Source organism: Sapajus apella, unplaced genomic scaffold (assembly GCF_009761245.1).
Source record: "Sapajus apella isolate SASKATOON/1434 unplaced genomic scaffold, GSC_monkey_1.0 scaffold43, whole genome shotgun sequence".
NCBI classification, from domain to species: domain Eukaryota; kingdom Metazoa; phylum Chordata; class Mammalia; order Primates; family Cebidae; genus Sapajus; species Sapajus apella.
The window spans coordinates 8,876,774-8,901,056 of NW_022436983.1; the positions used below are offsets into that span (position 1 = coordinate 8,876,774).

Here is a 24,283-nt window from a genome sequence, read left to right on the forward strand (position 1 = left end):
AGGGCAGCTTCGTGATCCTCAGGGACCTAGGCTCTTTGTGCCTTGTTGCTCTGCCATTCTCTACCTCATGCCCCAGTTTGGCTGCTTGAGCTCCAGCCATCACATCTGCACTACAACCAACAGGAAGCAGGAAGCAGGGAGAGACATGTCTCTTCATTTAAGAACGCTTCATGAATGTACCCTACCCCCTATACACACCCTGCTAACATCCCATTGGCCAGAACTTAGTCACATGCAACAGCTAGTAAGTTGCCTAAGAGGCTGGAAACTGCTATCTTTATTCTAGGAAGCCACGGAAAGCCAAGCATCAGCTTACTATGGAGGAAGAGGAACACGGATATTGGGAACCACAAATAGACAAAATTATTATTATTTTTTGAGACAGAATCTCACTGTGTCACCCAGGCTGGAGTGCAGTACTGCGATCTCGGCTCACTGTAACCTCCGCCTCCTGGGTTCAAGCGATTCCCCTGCCTCGGCCTCCTGAGTAGCTGGGACTACAGGTGTCAGCCACCATGCCCCGCTAATTTTTATATTTTTAGTAGAAATGAGGTTTCATCATGTTGACCAGGCTGGTCTTAAACTCCTGACCTTAAGTGATCCACCTGCCTTGGCCTCCCAAAGGGCTGGGATCACAGACGTGAACCATCCCACCTGGTCAGGCAAAATTAACCACCCTACTGACCAGATGAAAATGTCAGACCAGTGAATCAGCACGCTGTCTTTTCTTTCTCTCCCTCCAGCACAGGTAGAAGGAGACAAGATCAGCAGCTCACTGTGCGTGGAGGTGAGCCAGGCCCTGCAGGTGTCATCTCACCTCGGCCAGATCTCGCTGGTGCATTCCTCAGGAGGTCAGCCCCATTTCTGGCCTTTAGCTGGGACCTGCTTGGTGTTTATAGATTGATGTGGTAGAGGGGAAAACCACCCAAGAGGTGCCCAGTGAGCCCCCTGTGAAAGCAGTTTCCAGCATAGAAGTTTCACCAGGGCTCCTTTAGAGAGAGTGAGGCCACTTCTGAATGGCATGCTGGCTGGGAAGAAAGTCAATTGTGTCTTTTTTTAGTTCAGGAAGACTTTTTTTTTTTTTTTGAGACGAAGTTTCACTCTTGTTGCCCAGGCTGGAGTGCAGTGGCATGATCTCGGCTCACTGCAGCATCTGACTCCTGGGTTCAAGGGATTCTCCTGCCTCAGCCTCCTGAGTAGCTGGGATTATAGGTGCCTGACCATGCCCAGGTAATTTTTTATATTTTAAGTAGAGAAGGGGTTTCACTATGTTGGCCAGGCTGGTCTCGAACTCCTGACCTTCAGGTGATCCATACACCTCAGCCTCCCAAAGTGCTGGGATTACAGGGGTGAGCCACTGCACCCAGCCAGTTCATGGAGACCTTAAAATCCGGGGGAGTGGTTGGTTGTGAGGGTGGGCTAGCCATGGGTTGGAGAATCATGACGCCAGCTTGTCCCTACGGTGTCATGGCTTGGCAGCACCAAACACAGATGAGGAAACTGAGGTTCTGAGGGGTGTAAGGAGCAGCTAGTGAAGCAGATACATGCCAGGGTCCTTGCCTTCAGCTGCCATAGTCCCCCATCTCCTTGACCTCCATGTTTCTCTGTCACCAGCATCCTCCGGCTCTGAAATGATGAGCCTTTCCCTGTGGTATCTGCACCCAGCCAGCCAAACACTCCACTGGATAATCCTCCACATGGATAACACGCTCACCCCTCAACCCTGTGAGACCTATATTTCATCCCCACTGCCACTGGACAGAGGTGGGATTTAGTTCCCTCCGGTGCGCTCATGTGCCTTGACGTCTCTGTGAAGCGGAAACATGGCCCTTCCTTCCCAGGGCTGCTGGGAGATGATGTGTGAAACGCATTAGCAATACCGTGGAGGTTGTAAGCGCTCGGTCCAGGGTAGATCCTTTTTATTACCCAGTGGGAAAGAGGAGCTAAGCGAAGCAAATGTGGCCTGGATTGCGTTCCCCCTAAAATTCCTCTGTTGAAGCCCCCTGTCCCCAGTACTCACAATGGGATTGCATTTGGAGATAAGGCCTTTACATAGGGGATTAAGGTGAAATAGTCATGAGTGAGCCCTAATCCAATATCACTCGTGTCCTTGTAGAAAGAGAATCACTTGAGCCCAGGATTTTGAGACCAGCCTGGCCATACTGCAAGACTCCATCTTTACAAAAAAATTGTATACACACACACACACACACACACATTAGCCAGGCTTGGTGGCATGCACCTATAGTCCCCAGCTACTCAGGAGGCTAAGGTGGGAGGATCACTTGAGCCTGGGATACTGAGACTACAGTGAACTGTGATCATGCCACTGTATTCCAGCCTGGGCAACAGAGCAATACTCTATCTCAAAAAAAAAAAAAAAAAAAAAAAGAGAGCGACAGATCAGGACACACACACATGGGGACAACCACTTGAGGACACAAGGAACAGGTGGCCATCTACAAGCCCGCAGAGAGAGGCCTCAGAAGGAACCAACCTTGATCTTGGACTTCCAGCCTATAGAATTGCAAAAAAATCGACCTTTGTTGTTTTAGCCACCCTGTGGCGCTGGTTATGTCAGCCCCAGCAAACTAATACAAGCTCTTAGTCTCCCCTCCCCTCGCCTCCGCTGCAAGCTATCCTGTTTTAACCTCAATTTCAGTTTTATGATTAAACATCTCAGCGTCAATTATTTACAACACATCCAGATGAGTATCAGAGTTGCAGGGGACTGAGTGACTCACATCGGAGAAGCTGGTTTTTATGAAGGGAAATGACACTAAGAAAAGCAGGGAATTGTATCTCCTGGCCACAGAGATGAAATTGACCTGGGAGAGTTTCTGGCAGCCGCAGCAGGGGAAGGGTCTCTTCGTGGGAGTGGGGGTCCTGGGGTCACTGGGCAGTGGAGCATGCCACAGGTGCCTCACACCTGTATATGGCACCTGCCAGCACACAGGCTGTTTGCTTACCCAAGAGTTGGTTTGACTGGGCACAGTTCCTTCATTCTGATAAAACTAATCACTCGGGCCAGGCACGGTGGCTCACACTTGTAATCCCAGCATTTGGGGAGGCCAAGGTGGGCAGATCACGAGGTCAGAAGTTCAAGACTAGCCTGGCCAACACAGTGAAACCCTGTCACTACTAAAAATACAAAAATTAGCTGGGTGTGATGGCAGGCGTCTGTAATCCTAGCTACTCGGGAGGCTGAGGCAAGAGAATCACTTGAACCCGGGAGGTAGAGGTTGCAGTGAGCCAAGATCGCACCACTGCACTCCAGCCTGGGCGACGGTTAGACTTAGTCTCAAAAACAACAACAACAACAACAAAACTAATTGCTCGGAGTGAGTTGTGTCTAGTTTGACTCTTTGCTGCGCCATTGACTATATGACTGAGCAAGTTGCTAAACTTCCCTGAACTCCAGGCTCCTCTTCTGTGAAATGGGGCTTATTCTAGAAACTTCTTCATCAGGTCCTTGGGACGTTTAAGCATGATAATAAATAACTGATAAATTAGAATATGATTATATTAAGTAAATGATATTCATAATAGATTAAGAAAAGTATATATAAATAATATTTTATAAACACAAAATAGATCAAAATTAATAAAGTAAATACATAATGAATATTAAAATTTTATAAATAAAAAAATAGAATACATGAAATTAATAGTAAGAATAAGTAATAATAAAGGCATGTAAAGCACCCAGCACTGGCACCTCACAGGAGCTCAGGAGAATGGTCACTGCAGTTGTCACAATTCCAAAATGTAACAGTTGGAAAAAGAACCAAGTGTAACAAGTGACTTCCTAAAAATCAGAGGCAGGAAGGAAACCCAGGACTCAAGAAAGCAGCTCTGGCTAAAATGCCTCAAGTAGGGATGTCAGGTATGACGCGGAGACGAGGGAACGGGGGACGGCGAGAGGAGGGGACTGGACAGGCTCGGCTCAATACCAAAAGGGCTCTTGGCAGCAGGTTTGGGAACCACTTCTGTAGAGATGGCGTTGCTGTGGCTAAAAAAGAAAATGTCCAGATATGGGCAGGACAAGCTTTCTCAAACGGTGTCCTAATCTCCAGAAGCAGAGCTGGTCTAAGAAAAGTCTGGGAACGCAGAGGGCTTGCTTGTACAGGACTCATCGGCCTGCAGTGGGCTGGCTGGCTGCGACGCGTACCTCGAGTTTGGACTTAAAAGCCCTCATCTAATGAGTACTTGAAATAAACATCAGTCTTGTCCCGTCGTCAGCACTTTGGAATTGCGGTTTTGAGCCCCCAGGCAGTGGGGTGCCCGATGACTCAAGCATGAGAATACCTTTATCATGGTTTTTTGTCCCGGCAATGTTAGAACAAGTGTAAACTTGGCTCGCTAGCAGAATCCTGGGTTAAAATGCAAACTTGGTAGAGGTGCACCGCCATGCTGAGCCTCCCTCCAACCTGGCCACACGAGGAAAGGGTGCATAGTTCACCAAGCGATTGGTTTTATCAGGATTAAGGAACTATGTCTAATCAAACCAACTACAGGGTAGGGAAACTGTGTGCTGGCCGGCGCCATGCACAGGTGTGAACGGGATCTACACTGGTGTGAACAGGATCTACACAGGTGTGAACCGGATCACCACCTGCAGGAGTTTCCTGGGTCTGCCATACTAATCACTCCTAACTTCATGGCTGAAAGCAACACACATTTATTATCTTGCAGTTCTGGAGGCCAGAAGTCCAACATCAGTTTCACAGGCAGTGCTGCAGGGGAGCATCCGTCTCCTTGCCTTTTCCAGCTCCTGGAGGCCACCTGCATCCTTGGGCTGGTGACCCCCTCCTTACCTCCTCCCGCTTCCTCCTTTGACCTTTCCGCTTTCCTCAGAGTTTTGATTACGGGTGTTTATTCATTTACCCAACAAAATATTAACTGAGCACCTACAATGACCAAGCGAGGGCACGACTCACCAAATTGGGCCCACCTGGATGATCCAATGTAATCCTCCCCATTGCAAGATTCTTAACTTAATCATGTCCCAAAAGGCACTTTTTCCATATAGGCTAACAGCTACGAATTCCAGAAATTAGGACCTGGATATCTTTGAAGACCATGATTCAGCCTCCCACGTGCCTATTTCCAAATTCCAAGAAACACAGGGTAGTGAGCAGCAAAGAACCCTGAGCAGGACCCCAGCTTCTTCTCTGCCCCTGACTAGAAAGGCCTTGAGTTAGTCTCTGACCCCTTCTGGGCCTCTGTAAAGATGAATGGACGCCCACCTCCTCCACGGCCTCTAAAGGATTTCTGCTACTGTTAGAGCAGGTGCTGTCTGCCCGGCACTGGGTCAAGGTCCTCACGTATTCATTCATGGATTCTTCAGCTTTATGGTCCCTGGAAACTGCCAGGCAGACTCCTGTCTCAGAGCCTTGGTTCTGTGGTTCCCTCCTCCACCTGGAATGTTCTTCCCCAGGTATTCATGTGATTCCTCCCCCCGCATCTTTCGAATTTCTGCTCAGATATCATTTTCTTGGTGACTGTGTGCCTGGCCACCATTTTTAAAATCACAACCCACAGCTGTGTTACTTTCTTCTAGTTTGTATTACCTTCTACCATACCACAGACTCGAATGTGAGCTCTATGGGGACAAGGCCTTCTGTCTGTTTTGATTGTTTCTGTATCCTCAGTGCTTAGATCAGGCCTTGGTCCATAGTAGGTGCTCAGTTAATATTTTGTTGGATAAATGAATAAACACCCGTAATCAAAACTTGGAGCTCATAACTTATGAACCCAGTGAGGTAGATCCCAGTAAAACTCACTTTGCACAGATGACTGAGCTGAAACTGAGAGCCCTAAGAATTGTCATGTCTGGGTAATTACTAAGGTACAGAGCTGAGATATAAACGCGGCCTCTGGTCCGGAGCCCAGGCTCCCAGCCCCACGGCATGGCGGGTGAAGTGGATACTCACCAGCACCCTCTGCAGTCCCTGATTTGATAAATTCTCATTTCTGCCCTTCTCTGCTTTTTTGCTGCTAAATGCCCCTTGGGGAAGACAAACCAAATGAATCCAGTCAGTGTCCAGAACTGCCTGCCACACAAGGACAAATGCTGTGTCCAGATGGCACCGAGGTTGACACAAGCCTGGCTGGCCACCAGGAACACTGACCAGAGGCAGTAACACGGGACGGGCTCCAGCTTCTCTTCCAGGCCCCCGGTCCTCCCACTCTTCAGATTCCAGGACTAAGCCTCCAAAGTTGTCTGCCTAGGCTGGGTGCGGTGGCTCATGCCTGTAATCCCAGCATGGATCACCTGAGGTCAGGAGTTCAAGACCAGCCTGGCCAACATGGTGAAACCCCATCTCTACTAAAAATACAAAAATAAGCCGGGCGTGGTAGGACACACCTGTAATCCCAGCTACTCAGGAGGCTGAGGCAGGAGAATCGCTTGAACCTGGAAGGCGGAAGGTGCAGTGAGCCGAGATCATGCCACTGCACTCCAGCCTGGGTGAGAGAGTGAGACCTCATTGATGGAAACTCTGCCCCGCCTTGGCGGAAAGGCTGGTTTTTCTGCTGCCCTATGGATGAGGATGGCCTAGACAAGGGGGTTTTGTGGAGGGGGGCTGCCACTCACTAAGCTGAGACTTTGGGCACACCGCTCTGTGCCTCAGAGTATTCCTTGATGAAATGGATGGAGATGGGGATGACACTACCCCCTTATATGATTGTTGGATGGGACAAACGAACTAAATTGTGTAAAGCACTTGGTGTATCAGTGCCCTAACTATGTGCTGGGGGTTGGGGGGCTGGGGGCTGACTGGTGGTCAGAGCCTGTGCTTAGCCTTGTTTGCCAGGGTCGGGGGGCTACTGATGTCATGGCCAGAGCCTGGAGAAGGTTCGAGGCGCCAGACTCAACATCGGGCTGACGAGGACAGGAGGTCTCGATCCCTCAGTGCTATCCTGGCAGAAGGAGACACAGAGATGTCACATTTCCCAAGAAATACTGAATGTGACTGGGTCCTCCGTGCCAGCCTTCTAAATGAGGTTGCACCCCAGCCACTTGCTTAGAGAAAGACACTATGTCAGGCTCCTCAAGAAAAGATGTGCTGTTCATGAACTCGCTGCTTCTGCTTCTGGTCCCTGGAGTCTTCAGGATGAACTTGTCTTCCTTAATTTCTCCAACACTCACTAGGATTAGCAAGGACCGTGGTGATGTCAGGGTTCATAAAATTCACTGACATCTTGTGTTTGGAGTCAGGGAGGGAAGCTGCCTCTTTTCTCTGCCAGCCATGACATACTCTGGAAGATACCCACTTTCCCACTGCGGTGGGATTACTGAGGCTGAGCCCTCACTCTGGAGTACCCTGATTTCTTACCCCCAAATTCCACCCAGAGGAAGGTCACAGAGGCCTCAAGACCCCGAAGTGCTGCGTGTGGATCTTCCTTCTCCCTCCCCTCCTCAAATTGAATCCGTCACTCTTTTCAGAAGCTCTTCAGATATGCTCCATTTCACAGTGCTACTTGGTGTTTAAAAGCATGAGTTTTAGGCTGGGCGCAGTGGCACATGCCTGTAATCCCAGCACTTTGGGAGGCCAAGGCGGGCAGATCACAAGGTCAAGAGATCAAGACCATCCTAGCCAACGTGATGAAACCCTATCTCTACTAAAAATACAAAAATTAGCTGGGTGTGGTGGCCTGCGCCTGTAATCCCAGCTACTCAGGAAGTGAGGCAGGGGAATCACTTGAACCTGATAGGCAGAGGTTGCAGTGAGCTGAGATTGCATCACTGCACTCCAGCCTGGTGACAGAGTGAAACTCCGTCTCAAAAAAAAAAAAAAAAAAAAAAAAAAAGCATGGGTTTTAGAGTCAGGTACACCCTACCCCTGCCGTGCACTCGCTGTGTGACATTAGATAAATTACTTTACCTCTTGGAACCTGTGTCCTTATCTATAAAATAGAACAAATAACTATTAAACAATTATGCACGTAAAGAGCTCCCCAGAGGGCCTGGCACAGAATCGGCGTTCAACACACACTGCCTCTTTCTCTGATGTTGACTTCCCTTCCGTTAGGGAGAATCACCTGTTTTCCGGCTGGATTGTAAAGGTCTGTCTCACAAATCTCTGTATCTCCCAAAGCCTCTGGCCCACAGGAGGGGACCGGGAATTGTTTAAATCAAAATCTTCAACAAGTCATTTTAAAAGAAGGGTTCAAGTCCAGTGGTTCATGCCTGGTAATCCTAGAACTTTGGGAGGCTGAGGCAGGCAGATCGCTTGAGGCCAGGAAATCAAGACCAGCCTGGGCAACAGAGCGAGACCCTTTCTCTACAAAAGACACACAAATTAGCCAAACATGGTGGTGTGTGCCTGTAGTCCTGGCTCCTTGGGGGCTGAGGTGGGAGGATTGCTTCAGCCTGGGAGGTCAAGGGTGCAGTAAGCCAAGATCATGCCACTCCAGCCTGGGTGACAGAGTGAGACCCTGTCAAAAAAAAAAAGAAAAAGAAAGAGAGGAAAGAAAGAGAAAGAAAAAGAAAGAAAGAAAAAGAGAAAGAGAAGGAGAAAGAAAAAGAATGAAAGAAAAGAAAGAAAGGAGAAAAACATTTGCCTGTCACCCCCTTGCACTTCTGTCCTGAAGCACCTCTGGAAACCTGGGTGCCTTGCCCAGAAAGTGGCCCCCAGGGACTCAGCTTTGTGGGAACCCGCACAGTACAGGCGCAGGTGGGCTTTACAGTCAGCTGGATTTCATTATGAGTCGACTGCCGCTTACTGGCTGTGTGGCTCAGGGCAAATTACTTACCCTGTCTGAGACTCTGAGATGGTGGGAAGGATCATTCCTTGAAGGGTGGCCGTGAGGATCGGGTGAGTTTAGAAATGCGCCTGATTCATGCTGAGGATCAGCTGCTGCTGCTTTCACGCCAGCTGCTGCGGGGACTATTATTGTTACCGTTATTATTCTTACCCTGCCTTGTGTATTACTTAGCAGCCTTTCTTCTTTTTCCCACCAGCTCTCTGCAGCTGGGCAGCCCTCCTCCCCGCTCCCCGGCCTTTATACCTCATTTGCACATTGCTTTTTGTTTTTCCTGAGTGCACAGTCTAAAAGACTCCTTGCGCTCTGTTGAAACAGGAACCTGACACCCTTTGACCTTGGTCCTTGGGGAGGTGGCCTGAAACTCCCTCCCAGGCGGGACAGGAGCAGGCGCTCAGTGCCTCTCTTCCTGCCCCGACTGCATGGGACTGGAACTTGTGACAAAAGTGATTGTGGGCTGAAACTTGGCCCAGAGAGCCCCACTGAATTCCTCCTTTGTGATGAGAATGTAGCGCAGCCCGGTGGAACCTGGGATCCCTTTCCCAATTATGCAGCTTGGCAGGAAGAGGTCGGTGCAGGGAGAATGCTCAAGGAGCCCCTTTGTCACGGGGGTTGGTAGCACTGCCAGCTGCCTCCAACTGGCAAGACCTCATCCCACTAAAGCCAACTGGGCTGGGCGCTTCTGCCACTGCACCTTCCAGGGCTGCAGCACAGAGCACAGTGGCCACGTGAGGGTCTACATCCAATTCCCAGTTTCTCAAGTATGTCCTGGAGAGTTTCTGCAATTCAGCAGGAAGGCCCAGCCATCAATGCTTGGGCCCTGTATCTGTTCAGCACGGGCAGCACTGCTTTCCATTGTGCCATCTTATTTCAGTCATTGTCTTCACGTTCAAGTTCACGGAGAGTCAATCCAGATGTGCCTGGCTGTGATGGCCCCACTCAGGTCTCAGCCACACTGATGCCTGGAGCTGGGTCTACCTCCCCGGCCCCCACTCCTCCACACCCACAGCACGGTCCCTCCCCGCCGGCTCTGGTTGGCCAAGGGCGTGCACAGGAGTGGAAAGAGCCTCTGCCCAGGATGGAGGGATAAGGCTAAAGGCTCCCACGCTCTCCGGCTGACTTCCACCTGCGAATATCAGGCAGCCGCTGAAATCTCCAGCCCCACCAGAGAGTTCTAATACAGACACTTTCTCAGGTCACAATGGAAACCACATGTATTCTGCACATTTTTCTCATGTTGCCAGCAAATTATTTGCATACAGATACAAGATTTGGGTATCGGCTCTTCCTGAAAGTTAGCTCTTTCTAATCCTCTCCCCTTCAGGGTCAGCCTTGGACAGGGAATTTCCCCTCATTGAATGAGATATTGGTTAAACTTTTGAACTTGCCAGATATTCATGTATTTGTTCTATAAATAAATATCTACTCAGTACCTGCGTAGTTCCTGGCATGCGGTGCTGGGGCCTGGAGCACGCATGGACAAGACAGACAGAAACCTTGTTTCAGAGAGTTCATCCTCCAGCTGGGGAGACAGGGAGCCAGCGAGAAGGCAAAAATGAGATTAGTACTGACTGCAGTGTGTTATCAGCCATCCCTGGGAAGGAAAGCAAGGAACTCAGCAGGGGACCCGAGTGTAGCTGTGTGGGGGGGACATTTCCATTGGGTAGTCAGAGAGGTGTTCACTGAGAAGGTGGCATTCCAGCTTAAAAACAGAGGTCTCTACTGAGAAGTAACCAGATGGCCAAGCATGGTGGCTCATGCCTGCAATCCCAGCACTTTGGTAAGGCCAAGGCAGGAGGATTGCTTGAGGCCAGGAGTTCAAGACCAGCCTGGGCAACACAGTAAGACCCCATCTCTACAAAAGGATTAAAAATTAAAACATTAGCTGGGTGTGATGGTGCGCACCTGGAGTCCCAGGTACTTGGGAGTCTGAGGCGGGAGGATCACTTGAGCCTGGAAGTTCGAGGCTGCAGTGAGCTATGATCGTACCACGGCACTCCAGCCTGGGTGACAAAGAAAGACCCTGTCTCTAAAAATATATATATTTTTTAATTTTCAGTACAAAAATAAATAAGTAGCCGGACGAAAGAGACGGAAGGGTGGTTTCAAGCAGTAGGTATAGCAAGTGCCAAGGCCCTGTGGTACGAAGGGGTTGGTGCTGCTGGGGAGCAGAAAGGAAGCCACTGAGGGCTGGTGAGCAGGAGATGCCAGCTGTGACGGCAAGACAGGGCCTCACCCCGTCCAATGGGGCTTGAGGGTCCTGGCCAAGGAGTTTGGATTTTAAGCTAAGAGTAATAAAAACACGTTGATGGGTTTTTGGACATTCTTGTTACAAAATATTTCAGTCATTTAAAAGAGTACATATAAGATATACATGAATTTTAAGGAATATTATAGTAAAACCATCATGTACCTTCCGCCGTTCCCCTCCCCATTACCATTCTTCATTCTTTATTTCTCCAGGAGTTAGTTTTTGTTTGTTTGCTGTTTTTTTGAGACAGGGTCTCATTCTGTCACCCAGGCTATAGTGCAGTGGCACGCTCAAGGCTCACTGCAGCCTTGACCTCCTAGGCTCAAGCAGAGCCTCCCACCTCAGCCTCCCAAGTAGCTGAGACTACAGGTGTGAGCCACACACTGGGCTTTTATTTATTTATTTATTTGTAAGTAGAGTTGGGGTCTCACTATAGTGCCTGGGCTGATCTCGAACTCCTGACCTCAAGCGATTCTCCCACCTTGGCCTCCCAAAGTGCTGGCATTACAGGTGTGAGCCACTGCGCCTGGCCAGAAGATAGCCTGAATTTGTCCTGAATTTTAGTTTATAGTCTTTGCATTTCTTCCTCATAGTGCAAAAATGGAGCAACCTATGGTTTGGTTTTGCCTGGTTTTGAACTTCCTTTAAGTGGACTTCTGCAGTGTGCTTTCTTCTGCAGGGTGCTTTTCTGTTCCACATTAGGTTTGTCAGGATTATTCTCACTGGTGCACACAGCTGCAGCTGACTCACCTTCACTGCTGCATAGTACTCCACAGAGTAACAGTGTTCTGATTTATCCTTTCTCCTGGGACCAATTTCTAATGTTGAACCAAACCCTGCATTCTTGGGATAAACCTATCTTCATTGTGATATGTTATCTCTTTTCCTTTTAAGATGGAGTCTCACCCTGTCGCCAGGCTGGAGTACAGTGGCGTGATCTCGGCTCACTGCAACTTCCACCTTCTGGGTTCAAGCGATTCTCCTGCCTCAGCCTCCTGAGTAGCTGGGACTGTAAGCGCACTCCAGCACGCCCAGCTAAATTTTCTATATTTTTAGTTGAGATGGGGTTTCACCATGTTGGCCAGGACAGTCTGGATCTCCTGACCTCGTGATCCGCCCGCATCGGCCTCCCAAAGTGCTGGGATTACAGGCATGAGCCACCTCAGCTGGCTGTGATGTGTTATCTTTTTAAAAAACATGATTGAGGCTGGGTGCCCACGCCTGTAATGCCAGCACTTTGGGAGGCCGAGGTGGGCAGATCTCCTGAGGTCAGGAGTTCAAGACCAGCCTGGGCAACATGGTGAAATCCTGTCTCTACTAAAAATACAAAAATTAGCCAGGCATTGGGGTGTGCGCCTGTAGTCCAGCTACTTGGGAGGCTGAGGCAGGAGACTCACTTGAACCCAGAAGGTAGAGGTTGCAGTGAGCTGAGATTGCACCACTGCACTCCAGCCTGGGCAACAGAGTGAAACTCCATCTTTAAAAAAAAAAAAAAATGGTTGGATTCCATTTGCTGATTTTTGTTTGGGCTGTTGGGTCAGACTGGCCTGTCATTTTCCTCTCCTGCCTTGTCCTTTTCTAGTTTTGGTGTCAAGGTCTATACATTCCTTATAAGATGACCTGAGGGTGTTTCCTCTGATATTCTCTGGAGCACGTGTCTAAGGCAGATAAAACCGTGAGAGGGCTTGATAAATGTTAGCTACCATGTTATCCTTCTGCAGCTCACATTCTTCGTACAGAATTCTGGCTTCTTTTGGTACGACTTGTCTTACACAGACACCTACCCCAACCCCTGCCCTTTCCCCCTAAAAACAAAGAAAACATATGCCTCCCCCACGGGTGACTCCAATTGCAATGCTCACAGCTTACTTAGAAGGCTGCATGTCTGTGGTTTTTTATAGGTGGATCTTTAACTCAAGACTAGCATGAAGAGTTGCCTTCATGCCTGCCCTGAGTCTCCTCAAGTAACAACAGGTAGGAACCTTTCTAACTGGTTAATAATTTTTTGAAAAAAACTCAGATATCAAATCATTCATGTCTCCCTTAGGGCCTCCTCAGACATGAGCAGTGATAGGGCTCTAGAGGTTGAGTTTGGCCAAGCCAGGACCCCAGACTGCCCACCAAGCCTACTCTGTTTTAGGGACATATCGAAAGCTGTGTGGTCCAAATTCTCTAAGCATAAAATTAGCTTCTTTCCATATTTTTGAAAGGGAAAGAACATCATGCTAAATATAACTGGGGTGCTGTCCAGGGTCAACAAGCCAGAAACAGGACAAACAGCTGAGCAGCCAACCCTCTGGGAGCCGGGTTTCTACACTCCCCATGGACCCATCAAGATTACGGTCCTTCACCATGTTGAAGACAACGGGCCTTCACCGTGTTGTCCAGGATGGTCTCAATCTCCTGACCTCCCCAAAGAGAGGGCTGAACTTGAAGAACAAGTGTATGTGACCGTCGCACACGTGACCCGCCACGAACCCAGAAAACCAAAACTAGTTTATGAAAGCAACAGATAGACACTTCTGTTTTCTAATTCTTATTCTCCCGGGAAGAAAAAGAAAATGAAAATCATCGTTAATTCCATCACACAGGAAAAATAACTATAAACATCATAATAGATAATCCAACTGTTGTGAAACTTAGTATGATACATTAAAAAGTGGTTCTCAACCTTTCCCCCCACCTCGCCCTCCCTGAGAAGTCTTTTTAGACGTTCTTTTTGGAGTACTTGAAAATGTAACGCCAAGGATGCACTGTGTATCTATTTATGTTCTGTGGCCCTGTGGAGGGCCACAAAGCACTGTAAATAGCCAAGATTTTTCTCACCCCATCCCCAGGAAACAATTCTTGCCCCTTGTGGGTGATTTTACCCACGGAGAATACAAGCTTTAATATTAAATCACAATTTTTTGTCTGTTTAAGAACTTACGGTTGTGCTGCTCACATACTGCTCTCGGTTCTTTATGTATATCGTTGATTTGTCATAACTCCCCTATGATGTAGGTACTAGAGAGTTTTGTGTGTGTTTTTGTTTTTGTTTGTTTGTTTTGTTTTGTTTTTCGGGGTTTTTTTTGAGACGGAGTTTTGTTCTGTCGCCAGGCTGCGGTGCTGTGGCGAGATCTCGGCTCACTGCAACCTCCGCCTCCCAGGTTCAAGTGATTCCCCTGCCTCAGCCTCCCGAGTAGCTGGGACCACAGATGTGCACAACCACGCCAGCTAATTTTTTGTATTTTAGTAGAGACGGGCCTTCACCATGTTGTCCAGGGTGGTCTCAATCTCCTGACCTCATGATCCACCCACCTCAACCTCCCAAAGTGCTGGCATTAGAGGCGTGAGCCACCACACCCAGCCGAGAGTTTTATCTCCATTTTACAGTTGTGGAAACTGAGACACAGAGAGGTTAAGTAACTTGCCAGGGGTCACACAGCTGGGAAGGAATAGAGTGAGGATCTGAGCCTGGGTAGCCTGGGTCCCAAGCTCACTCTTAATCACTCAGCAATGCTACCATGCAGCAATACAGTCAGACTGTAAAAATTCAAAAGAGAGAAATAGAGAGCGAAGGGTACGCTTTCCAAGTTTCCTTTATTCCCAGAAGCAATCATTGGTACAAGGCTGGAAGGTGTCCCCTGGGATTTTTACATACGTGTATACATATATAAATACGTCGTCTCTTTATTTTAATGTCAGTACAATCATCCAGACTTCTTTTCCCCATATATTCATCTGTGTATAGAGAAGTTTTATAAAATTAGAATCAAGCTGAACATACTGTTGTTTTAACCTTGTTGTTTGATTTAAAAATATATTCGCTGCTTTGAGACCATAATTTCATAAGTGCATGAACCATAATTTATTACCCTGATCTGGATTATTGGCTATTGAAGTAGTTTCTAGCTTCTCACCACTGTAAAGCTGTGATGAATATCTCTGTACATAATTCTTAGACGTTGGAATTACAGAGCCAAAGGGTATAAACATTTTTGAGACTTTTGTTCTACAAATGCCAAAACTTGTCATCTAAAAAAATGCCATGTAATTGCCATCCCAACACCTTTCTCCACGCTGAGTATTATCACCTGTTTTTAATCACTGACAGTTTATCAGATCAAAAGAATGTATTAACCTTTTTTTTTTTTTTTTTTTGCTTTTTTGAGATGGAGTCTCGCTCTGTAGCCCAGGCTGGAGGGAATGACTCGATCTCAGCTCATTGCAACCTCTGCTTCCCAGGTTCACCTGATTCTCCTGCCTCAGCCTCCCGAGTAGATGGGATTACATGCACGTGCCACCATGCCTGCCTAATTTTTCATGTATATATATTTTTTAGTAGAGATGGGGTTTCACCGTGTTAGCCAAGCTGGTCTCGATCTCCTGACCTCGTGACCCGCCCGTCTCAGCCTTGCAAAGTGCTGGGATAACAGGCATGAGGCACTGTACCCAGCCAATCCTGACATTTTCATCTCCGCCCATGACCCGCATCTGGAGCCTGTCTTTCTCTCATGCAGCATAAGGCTAAAGCTGGAATGGAGAATTAATAAGAGCAGACAGGGAGGGGGTTAAAGCGGCTCAAATCCCTAGTCTGCTACACACACTCTCAGCGCCCCAGGTACAGGGCCTCCCTGCCGGGCACTTAGCAGGTGCTCAGAACATGGTAGTTGCATCACTCCTGCTTCCAGCAGCAGCCCCCGGCGTCCACTTCTCCACCCTCCGAATCCGACCTTGTCTCGGATCCATTTGGCAGAACCAGTGCATTCCTAAGGCTGTCAGAGCCCCCATCCTTCCTTTGGCCAGCCATGAGTGATACTGTAAGAAACAAGTATCCTTGTGTACAGTGCCCTTCCCAACCGGTCCTACCGCAGCGGTCTGCAGTGGGATCCCTATTCAACGCCCTGCACACCACACACATGCCCGCACCTACCTGTTCATATTCCATCCATATGCATGCATACGTACACAGGTGCTCACAGGTATGCATATGTGCTCATGTGTGCATAAACATGCACCAACTCATGTGTTCATGCACCGGTATACCTTGGTGCTTCTTCCTAACTCCTTCAAGAGCAGAGCCAGTGCGTTCACACACATGCACACACACAGTGCTGTGCATTCAGGGTGCAGGCCCAATGACGCCAGGGGGACTTCTCTCCCACATAGACTTGCTGTGTCCCACAGCCCTGAGCTAGGACACCCTGCTGTCTAATCCCACAGTTCCTATATTTCCCTCCCACTTTATTGGTATTCCCTATAGATCATTTTCCTGCTGGCCTAGAAGCTCTACTAATCCTTTTTTTTTTTTTTTTTTGAGACGGAGTTTCACTCTTGTTGCCCAAGCTGGAGTGCAATGGTGTGATCTCAGCTCACTGCAACCTCTGCCTCCCAAGTTCAAGCGATTCTCCTGCGCCACCACACCTGGCTAATTTTGTATTTTTAGCAGAGACAGGGTTTCTCCATGTTAGTCGGGCTGGTCTCGAACTCCCGATCTCAAGTGATCCTCCTGCCTCGGCCTCCCAAGGCGCTGAGATTACAGGCGTGAGCTCTGCTAATCCTTAACTTGCTCGTTGCTGTTTCTCCAGTGCCTAACATGCTGCTTAGCAAGTAGTTAGATGGAGAAGAAATATTTGTTGAGCAAAAAAAAAGAAGGAACAGACTTCAAGCTGATAAAGGATGTTATTCCAAATATTTTTAGAGTATCTTTTAACAAAGTGGTCAATTTCAGATAAGCTCACAGTTTCATAAGAAAATATCTTCGCAACATCAGATTTCAAGCAGCCTGGTCAACCATCCTTTTGGAGAGATTGGAAAGAACGCAGAATTGTAAACAGGACCTTGCCCAGCTAAACATCTTGTAAATTTTACTGTTTTACAAAAGTGCCTGTCACAGGAATAACTTATGGGCTAGGGGGTGGGGGGGTGCAGTTTAGCCAGGGGCATTGCTAGCTTCTCCTCCTGGGTGCTTGAAAATGTTCTAACCTAAAGCCTTAAGTGACTGCTTCTCTGGCTCACTCGCAACCGACAAATGCTGTGGAATCCCAGGACTGCGGGCTGTTCCCTTTAGTGCAGGGTCTCTGAGCTGCTTCGTGGAAAGAAGGTTTATTTTGTCCAGCTGGGCACAGGAGTGAAGAGGAAGAATGTGCAGGCCTCTGCCCCTTTTAACAAAGGGAGAATTCGGTGTGGCTTCAGAGAAGCTTGTCTTGCTGGGTGGCTTCTCGTGGCCTCTATTCATTTTATCCAGCATTGACTCTGCAAACATTTTTTGAGTCCCTGCTGTGTGCCAGGCTTAGAGATGATGACGGATGCTGTGGTTATGGGAAGAGAGAGACTCTACAGTGGTTGCTGGAAGCTTTGGGGAGCACATGAAAGAGGCACCTGAGCTGGGGTGACCAGAGAACTGAGGAGTTCTGGAGGGTGGTGGGCGGCATGTGCAAAGAAAGGCAGGCTGGGAGATGCAATAGGAGAGGCAGGACCCAGGCTAAGGCCACCGTGAGCAGCAACATTCTAAGCTGGATTTTCTCCTGCAGGAAATAGGGAGCCCTTGAGAGTGGTGGACAGAGGGTGGTAGGCTGTTTGGCCTGGACATACCATTGGGAGGCCCTGTCCCCCGGGCGAGTCTGTTAAAACTATCAATCGTGGCCCATTCATCCCATCCCTCACTCTCCGAGAGCAGCCTCCATCCAGAGCTGAGATTTTACTGCATTTCATTAAATTCCACACAATGTTTTAATGACCTGAGTTCTGAACTTTCTGGCCTCCTGCAGGGCAAGGTCTCGCTTTTCCTTTTCAGGGAGTAGGGGGTGGGCAGACCAGCCTCCCTTCTTGCAGCCTCACACGTAAGACATCTGGAATGCATCAAAGGCGAGGCCCAGCCAGAGCCAGCGGGCTCAGTGCTGTGGCTTAACTCCTTCAAGAGCAGAGCCGCCCCGTTCGCAAAGCGTCTGGAATTGGAACTGATCGTTCTCTCTGCTCTTTCTGCTTTCCTTGCAGGCTCTTCCGCCGCAGCCATCTACACAGGAGTCCTCATGATTGCTCAGAACCATCCCTCCGGAGTTTGGCTGATACTTTTCTAGCGTGGGGCGGGCAATTTTGTGGGGTGCATTTAAGGGGGCTTTGTTGCAGCTGCTCCTTTTTGTATATTTATTTTCTTTCTTGGAACCGGGCCTCGCCCTCCTCCCACTGACACGATGGCCCAGTCCAAGGCCAATGGCTCGCACTATGCGCTGACCGCCATCGGCCTGGGGATGCTGGTCCTTGGGGTGATCATGGCCATGTGGAACCTGGTACCTGGTTTCAGTGCGGCTGAGAAGCCAACAGCTCAGGGCAGCAACAAGACTGAGGTGGGTGGTAGCATCCTCAAGAGCAAGACCTTCTCCGTGGCCTACGTGCTGGTCGGGGCAGGGGTGATGCTGCTGCTGCTTTCCATCTGCCTGAGCATCAGGGACAAGAGGAAGCAGCGGCAGGGCGAGGACCTGGCCCACGTCCAGCACCCGACAGGCACCGGGCATCATGCCCAGGAAGAAGACAGGTAAGGCCTGACTGTGCCCTTCCCTCCCCAGATCGGGGATGGGCAGGCATGCACGCACACACATGTGCACACCTTTCCGTGGTGAAAAGACTGTCATCTACAAGGCTTTACTGTCCCATGTTTGCCCATGAAGGCTCTGTAAAGAGTTTATCATTTTACAGATAACTTTAGACTTTTCTACCAGAGATTCCCAAATAGAGTGGTACAATGGATTACAGGTGAACCAAGATTTTTTTTAAATTTTATTACAATAGATTTTTACACCATGGAATACTATTCAGCCATAAAAAGGAACAAAATACTGTCTTTTGGGCCAGGTGCAGTGGCTCACGCCTGTAATCCCAAAACTTTGGGAGGCCAAGGCAGCTGGATCACTTGAGGTCAGGAGTTGAGACCAGCTTGGCCAACATGACGAAACCCCATCTGTACTAAAAATACAAAAATCGCCAGGCATAGAGATTGCACTGAGCCGAGATAGCACCACTGCACTCCAGCCTGGGCGCCAGAGCAAGACTCTGCCTCAAAAAAAAAAAAAACTGTCTTTTGCAGCAACTTGGGTGGAGCTGGAGTCCATTACTCTTAAGTGAACCAACATTTTGACCTGCCCAGGGCCACTGAGCAGGGCCTGGGGTGGCCAGCACCTTCACACTCAGTGCCTGTCCCTTCACCCCAGCATGCTGTGTATATGCTTTGATTTGAAATGGCTGGGAAGCAAGTTTCCATTTATGCAAAAATGCCACCAACAAATTTAAAAGTGATAACGGGGAACATAAGATAATAGTTGATACCCCTATTATAAAAAGAGCCCTTACAAATGGATATGTAGGATGAATATGCTAATAGGAAACAGACAAAGGTTATAAATATTCCCTGGTCGTTCAGCCAATAGATGTTCGACTTCATTAATCATGACATGCAAGCAAAAAGATGTGTTTTTTTTTTATTTTTGTTTTTTTTTGCCCATCATATTGGTCAAGATAGACAGCCCCTACTGTTGGAGAGTTGTAGGGAAGATGGATGGCTGATGGAACGTTGACTGCTATACACTTTCTGGAGTTTCACCGTAAGGGGCAATACTGAAGATGTGTGCACTGATTCTACTTATAAGAGTTTATCCCTGGGAGACAGTCCCACAAATGCAAAGGAGTGTGTACCAGTAAATTTATCAGATCGTTGTTTAGGATAACAAAAACTTAGAAACAGCCTAAAAACCCATCAATGAAGTGAAATGAAGATGTACCTACTCAGTGGAGTTCTCTGCAGCCACTGCTGAGCTGTATTTGCTAATGTGGGACCATATCCACAGCACTGAGGAAGGGAGTAAGACGGCATCTCTGGTCAGGTTCTGGTCCCATCAAATGTTGTGGCTGTGGGATTGGAGGGTCAGAAGAGGTGTACACCAGAATGTTACAGTGGTCATTCTCCAGGTAAAAGGATTTGGGATGTTTTTCTTTTCTTCATTAGATGTTTCTGTGTTGTTTGAATTTTCTACAAGCATTTCTTATCTTTCTAGTGGGAGGGGAATTGTTCTTAATTTAATACGGATTAAAGGAAACCCGGTACACTAATGGCGGGAATGTAAATTAGTGTAACCACTATGGAGAAGTTTAGAGGTTCTTCAGAAAACTCAAAATAGAGCTGCCAAATGATCCAGCAATACTGCTGGTGGGTATACACCAGCGTTACCAGCTACCATCCCTTTCCATGGTAATGACCCCGAAGTTACCGTCCCTTTCCTAGAAAGTTCTAAATAGCCTGCCCCTCAATTTGCATTAACCCACCCCTTAATTTGCACGTAATTAAAAGTGGGTGTAAGTGGGTATATACAATTTCCAAATTAAACTCGTTTTCTGATACAAAAGATAACAAAAGATAATGCATGCTATATTGGTCAGGGTTCTCCAGAGAAACAGAACCAGTGGGATATATATATTTTTTATTTTTTTTTAATGGAGATTTATTATGACGAATTGGTTCCTGTGATTGTGGAAGCTAAAAAGTCCCACAATCTGCCATCTATAAGCTGCAGACCCAGGAAAGCAAGAGGTATAATTCGTTCCGAGTTCAAAGGCGTGACTGAGAACCAAGGGAGGTGGGGGTATCTATAAATCCCAGTCTGAGAGCAGGAGAGGATGAAATGGGATGGCCCAGCTCACACAGTGAGGCAGGGAGAAAAGGGTCAAATTCCCGCTTGCTCTGACTTTCTGTCTATCTAGGGCCTCCATGGGTTGGATGGTGAGGAGGGGAATCTGCCTTACTGAGCCCACTGAGTTGAATGCTAACATCTTCCAGAAACATCCTCACTCTCACAGCGTTTAATCTGGGCAACCGTGGCCAGTCAGGTTGACACCTAAAATACCTAAAATTAACCATTACACATGCTTATTCTAGAAAACTTGAGAAATACAGAAAAGAACAAAGAAGGAATATCAATCACTCATCATCCCCTACCCTAGCTGTGAGCACACTGAGCTCATTCCTAAAAGAGGGTGGGAGGAGAACCAAGGCAGACGTTGAGGTTTCCGATGTTGGCCATGATCACCCCACAGGTTCAAGTGTAGGGCCCTGGAAAGTGCCTGTTGGCGTTAATTCCTATAAATGTGGAGAAAACATCCCGACTTTTTGGTTTTCTCTTTCAACAGTCAAATAAGAATAAGGCTGAGAGGACCTGATTTTTTTGAGTCTTGGGGTAAACTTGTAAGATAAAATTCCAGAATCATTTGAGACACACATAAATGTTACATTTCAGATATTCTTCCTCTACCTGGAGGCAACCATTTTACTGAAAGTCGGTAGCTACTTCCTACATTTTTGTGTTGCCTTTGGCCAGAGGACCCAGCTGAGCATGGAATAGCTCACCTGGCATGTTGCTAAGTGGGACAGACTCAAGGCAAAGGAAGTTTAACACCCAGATAGCATGGTGCAGTAGTTGAAAGTATGTGTTCATAGGGGCCGGGCGCGGTGGCTCACGCCTGTAATCCCAGCACTTTGGGAGGCCGAGGCGGGTGGATCACGAGGTCAAGAGATCGAGACCATCCTGGTCAACATGGTGAAACCCCGTCTCTACTAAAACTACAAAAAATTAGCTGGGCATGGTGGCGCGTGCCTGTAATCCCAGCTACTCAGGAGGCTGAGGCAGGAGAATTGCCTGAACCCAGGAGGCAGAGGTTGCGGTGAGCCGAGATCACGCCATTGCACTCTAGCCTGGGTAACATGAGTGAAACTCCATCTCAAAAAAAAAAAAAAAAAAAGAAAGTATGTGTTCAGTTCCGGCCTCCCATTTCTGAAGGTCTGACCAAGTCACTTAATCTTGATGTATCCCAGTCCATCTATAAATTGGATATAATAATAGTGAGAGAGAAACTGGCAGGACTTGTTTTCTGGTCATAACCCTGCTGACCAAAACAGGATGTGGTCCAGATGAGATAAGGTTAGAACAAACTAGCCAAAACCAGCAAACAGCAATGAGGGTGATAACACGGCTGCCCTCATTGTTCATCAGCATGGGACACTCTCACCAGTGCCACAACAGTTTACAACTGCCATGGCAACAACCGGCAGTTACCATCCCTTTCCATGGTAATGACCCAGAAGTTACCGCCCCTTTCCTAGAAAGTTCTAAATAGCTTGCCCCTCAATTGGCATTAACCCACCCCTTAATCTGCACGTGATTGAAAGTGGATATAAGTAGATATAAATGCAATTTCCAAGAGCCCCTATGTTGCCGACTCTGGGTGTACTGCCTATGAGTTAGCCCTCATCCACAAGGAGCAGTGCCCGCCCTTCAGTGAAGAATGATTGTCTAACGTCACTGGCTCACCCTTGGATTTCTTCCTGGGTGAAGCCAAGAACCCTCCCAGGCTAAGCCCTGGTTTGGGGACTCACCTGTCCTGCGTGAATAATACTTATAGTGTTGTTAGGAATCTGAAATTGGTTCCTATGTGTTAAAGTACTTAGAAGAGAGCCCAGCTCATAGTAAACACTTGGAATGTTTGCTTTTATTGCCTCTAAGACCCATTTGCTATTTACAAGGCTGCTGTGTGTGGACTCTTTGGAGCCCATCTCTTTGGGATTTTGGATGACTTGAGTGCATGCTAACACTCTCCCTGTCTGTGTGTCTTCTCGCAGCCAGGAGGAAGAAGAGGAGGAGGAGGCTGCCTCAAGGTACTATGTCCCCAGCTACGAGGAAGTGATGAATACAAACTACTCAGAAGCAAGGGGAGTGGAGCAGAACCCGAGGCTGAGCATCTCTCTCCCATCCTATGAGTCATTGACGGGGCTCGATGAGAACACCCCCACAACCACCAGGGCTGATGTGGAGGCCAGCCATGGGAACACCCCTGACAGGCAGAACTCTAAGTTAGCCAAACGACTGAAACCGCTCAAAGTTCGTAGGATTAAATCCGAAAAGCTTCACCTCAAAGACTTTAGGATCAACCTCCCAGACAAAAACGTCCCTCCTCCCTCGATAGAGCCTTTGACTCCTCCACCGCAGTATGATGAAGTCCAGGAGAAGGCCCCCGACACCCGGCCACCCGACTGAACGGCCCCACTTGAGCCACACTCCCTCCCATCTCTCACACCTTTTGCCCCCAAGACTCTAACAAAGCCACGTGAGCCACGGTTGAGAAACAGAGAGGCCAGCTGTGCACAGAGCCATTTGGATGGGGGGAGGGGATTCTCTGTATCCGGAGTGACTTTGTTGTCCCACACTGCCTCCTGCTGCAGGTGCCTTGGAAAGAGATGCTGCCTTGGAGCTGGTGAATCCGTGGACCACACTCACTACAGGCATCTCCTAATCCTCTTAACTCTGAATCGCAGGTCACATTCTCCTTTCCAGCTAGGAAAGGGTTCCTAGCAGCTGGTTTAGACTGTGGTTGTTTTGTTTAAAAAAAAAAAAAAAAAAACAAGTTTTGTGTTTGCTGTCTTCGCTGGAGTCCTGAACTGCAGGTAGGAAATATGACCTGGCTTTGTAGGAAGGACACAGGCTGTTTTATGAATTAAGTGATGAGGCTCAGGTGGCGGCCCTCGCAGAGCCCCTGGTGCTGTCTTTCATTGAGGGCTTAAGGCCTGATGAACTTAGGCACGTGATACGTGATAGTCTTAATTGGTACACCTAACTAGTCTCTTCTGTGTAATCGCGAAAAAAGGAAAACTGTAGGAAATGTTCTGTTCTTTTTGAAATGCCACACGACGGAGCTTTTTATAATAAAATATTTTATATGTAGTACATTTGGGTGTTGAGTTACTTTAGCAGCTCTTCCAGTACTGACTTTCTTAGGGAAAAGCAGCAATAATAATAGCTAATGTGTACTGAACACTGATGCCAGGTGTTGTGCTAAGCATTTCACATATCATCCCATTTCGTCTGGACCCAAGTCTGGTAATAATGCCGTTTTTGGTTGGCTCACAGAGGTTTTAGGTTAATGTTAAGTGCCCTGTGTCACACTGCCAGTAAGCGGTAGAGCTGGGGTTTGAGCCCAGGTTTCCTGGCTCCAAGACCTAGGTTCCTATACACCCCACCTAACAGCTCAGTATGAAGAGCTTTTCCAAACTCTGAATGAGGACTTGTACTTCTCACGTTCAGAGGTTGTCCCTGTTGACCCATGTGCCCAAAAGAAAGTTCTGGTTGTTTAAACAGCAGCTTTCTACCTGTCTAGGCATCCTTCTTATCTCCCTCTCCTGAGAACTAGCCCAGGAGGGAGCTCAGTGCAGCTTGTCCTCTGCCCCCAGAACTGACAGGCTGT

At 48.0% G+C, this 24,283-nt stretch overlaps 1 protein-coding gene and 1 long non-coding RNA gene across 3 annotated transcripts; both read left to right on the plus strand.

Moving 5' to 3' along the window:
• The first annotated feature begins 444 nt into the window (after positions 1–444).
• TMEM51 (transmembrane protein 51) lies at positions 445–23,766 on the plus strand. 2 transcript variants are annotated; one of them, XM_032301165.1, is made up of 4 exons: positions 445–455; positions 12,922–12,994; positions 17,999–18,536; positions 22,665–23,766. In XM_032301165.1, exons 3-4 carry the CDS (start codon positions 18,196–18,198, stop codon positions 23,077–23,079), a joined length of 756 nt encoding a protein of 251 aa, XP_032157056.1. In that variant the 5' UTR covers positions 445–455; positions 12,922–12,994; positions 17,999–18,195; the 3' UTR covers positions 23,080–23,766. The 2 variants fall into 2 exon arrangements, with proteins under 2 accessions (XP_032157056.1, XP_032157057.1); XM_032301166.1 differs by having other exon boundaries at positions 22,669–22,729.
• On the plus strand, positions 10,969–23,766 carry LOC116566595. Its single transcript, XR_004275929.1, has 3 exons — positions 10,969–10,982; positions 15,375–15,377; positions 23,193–23,766. It is a non-coding gene; the product is annotated as an uncharacterized LOC116566595 (long non-coding RNA).
• Positions 23,767–24,283: the final 517 nt, after the last annotated feature.

What these genes read in the sequence shown, in the direction of transcription:
- TMEM51 (XM_032301165.1), top strand. Translation starts at nt 18,196, where the DNA reads ATGGCCCAGTCCAAGGCCAATGGCTCGCACTATGCGCTGACCGCCATC. An exon ending in CATGCCCAGGAAGAAGACAG is followed by an intron (nt 18,537 to 22,664) that starts GTAAGGCCTGAC and finishes GTCTTCTCGCAG; the next exon opens with CCAGGAGGAAGAAGAGGAGG.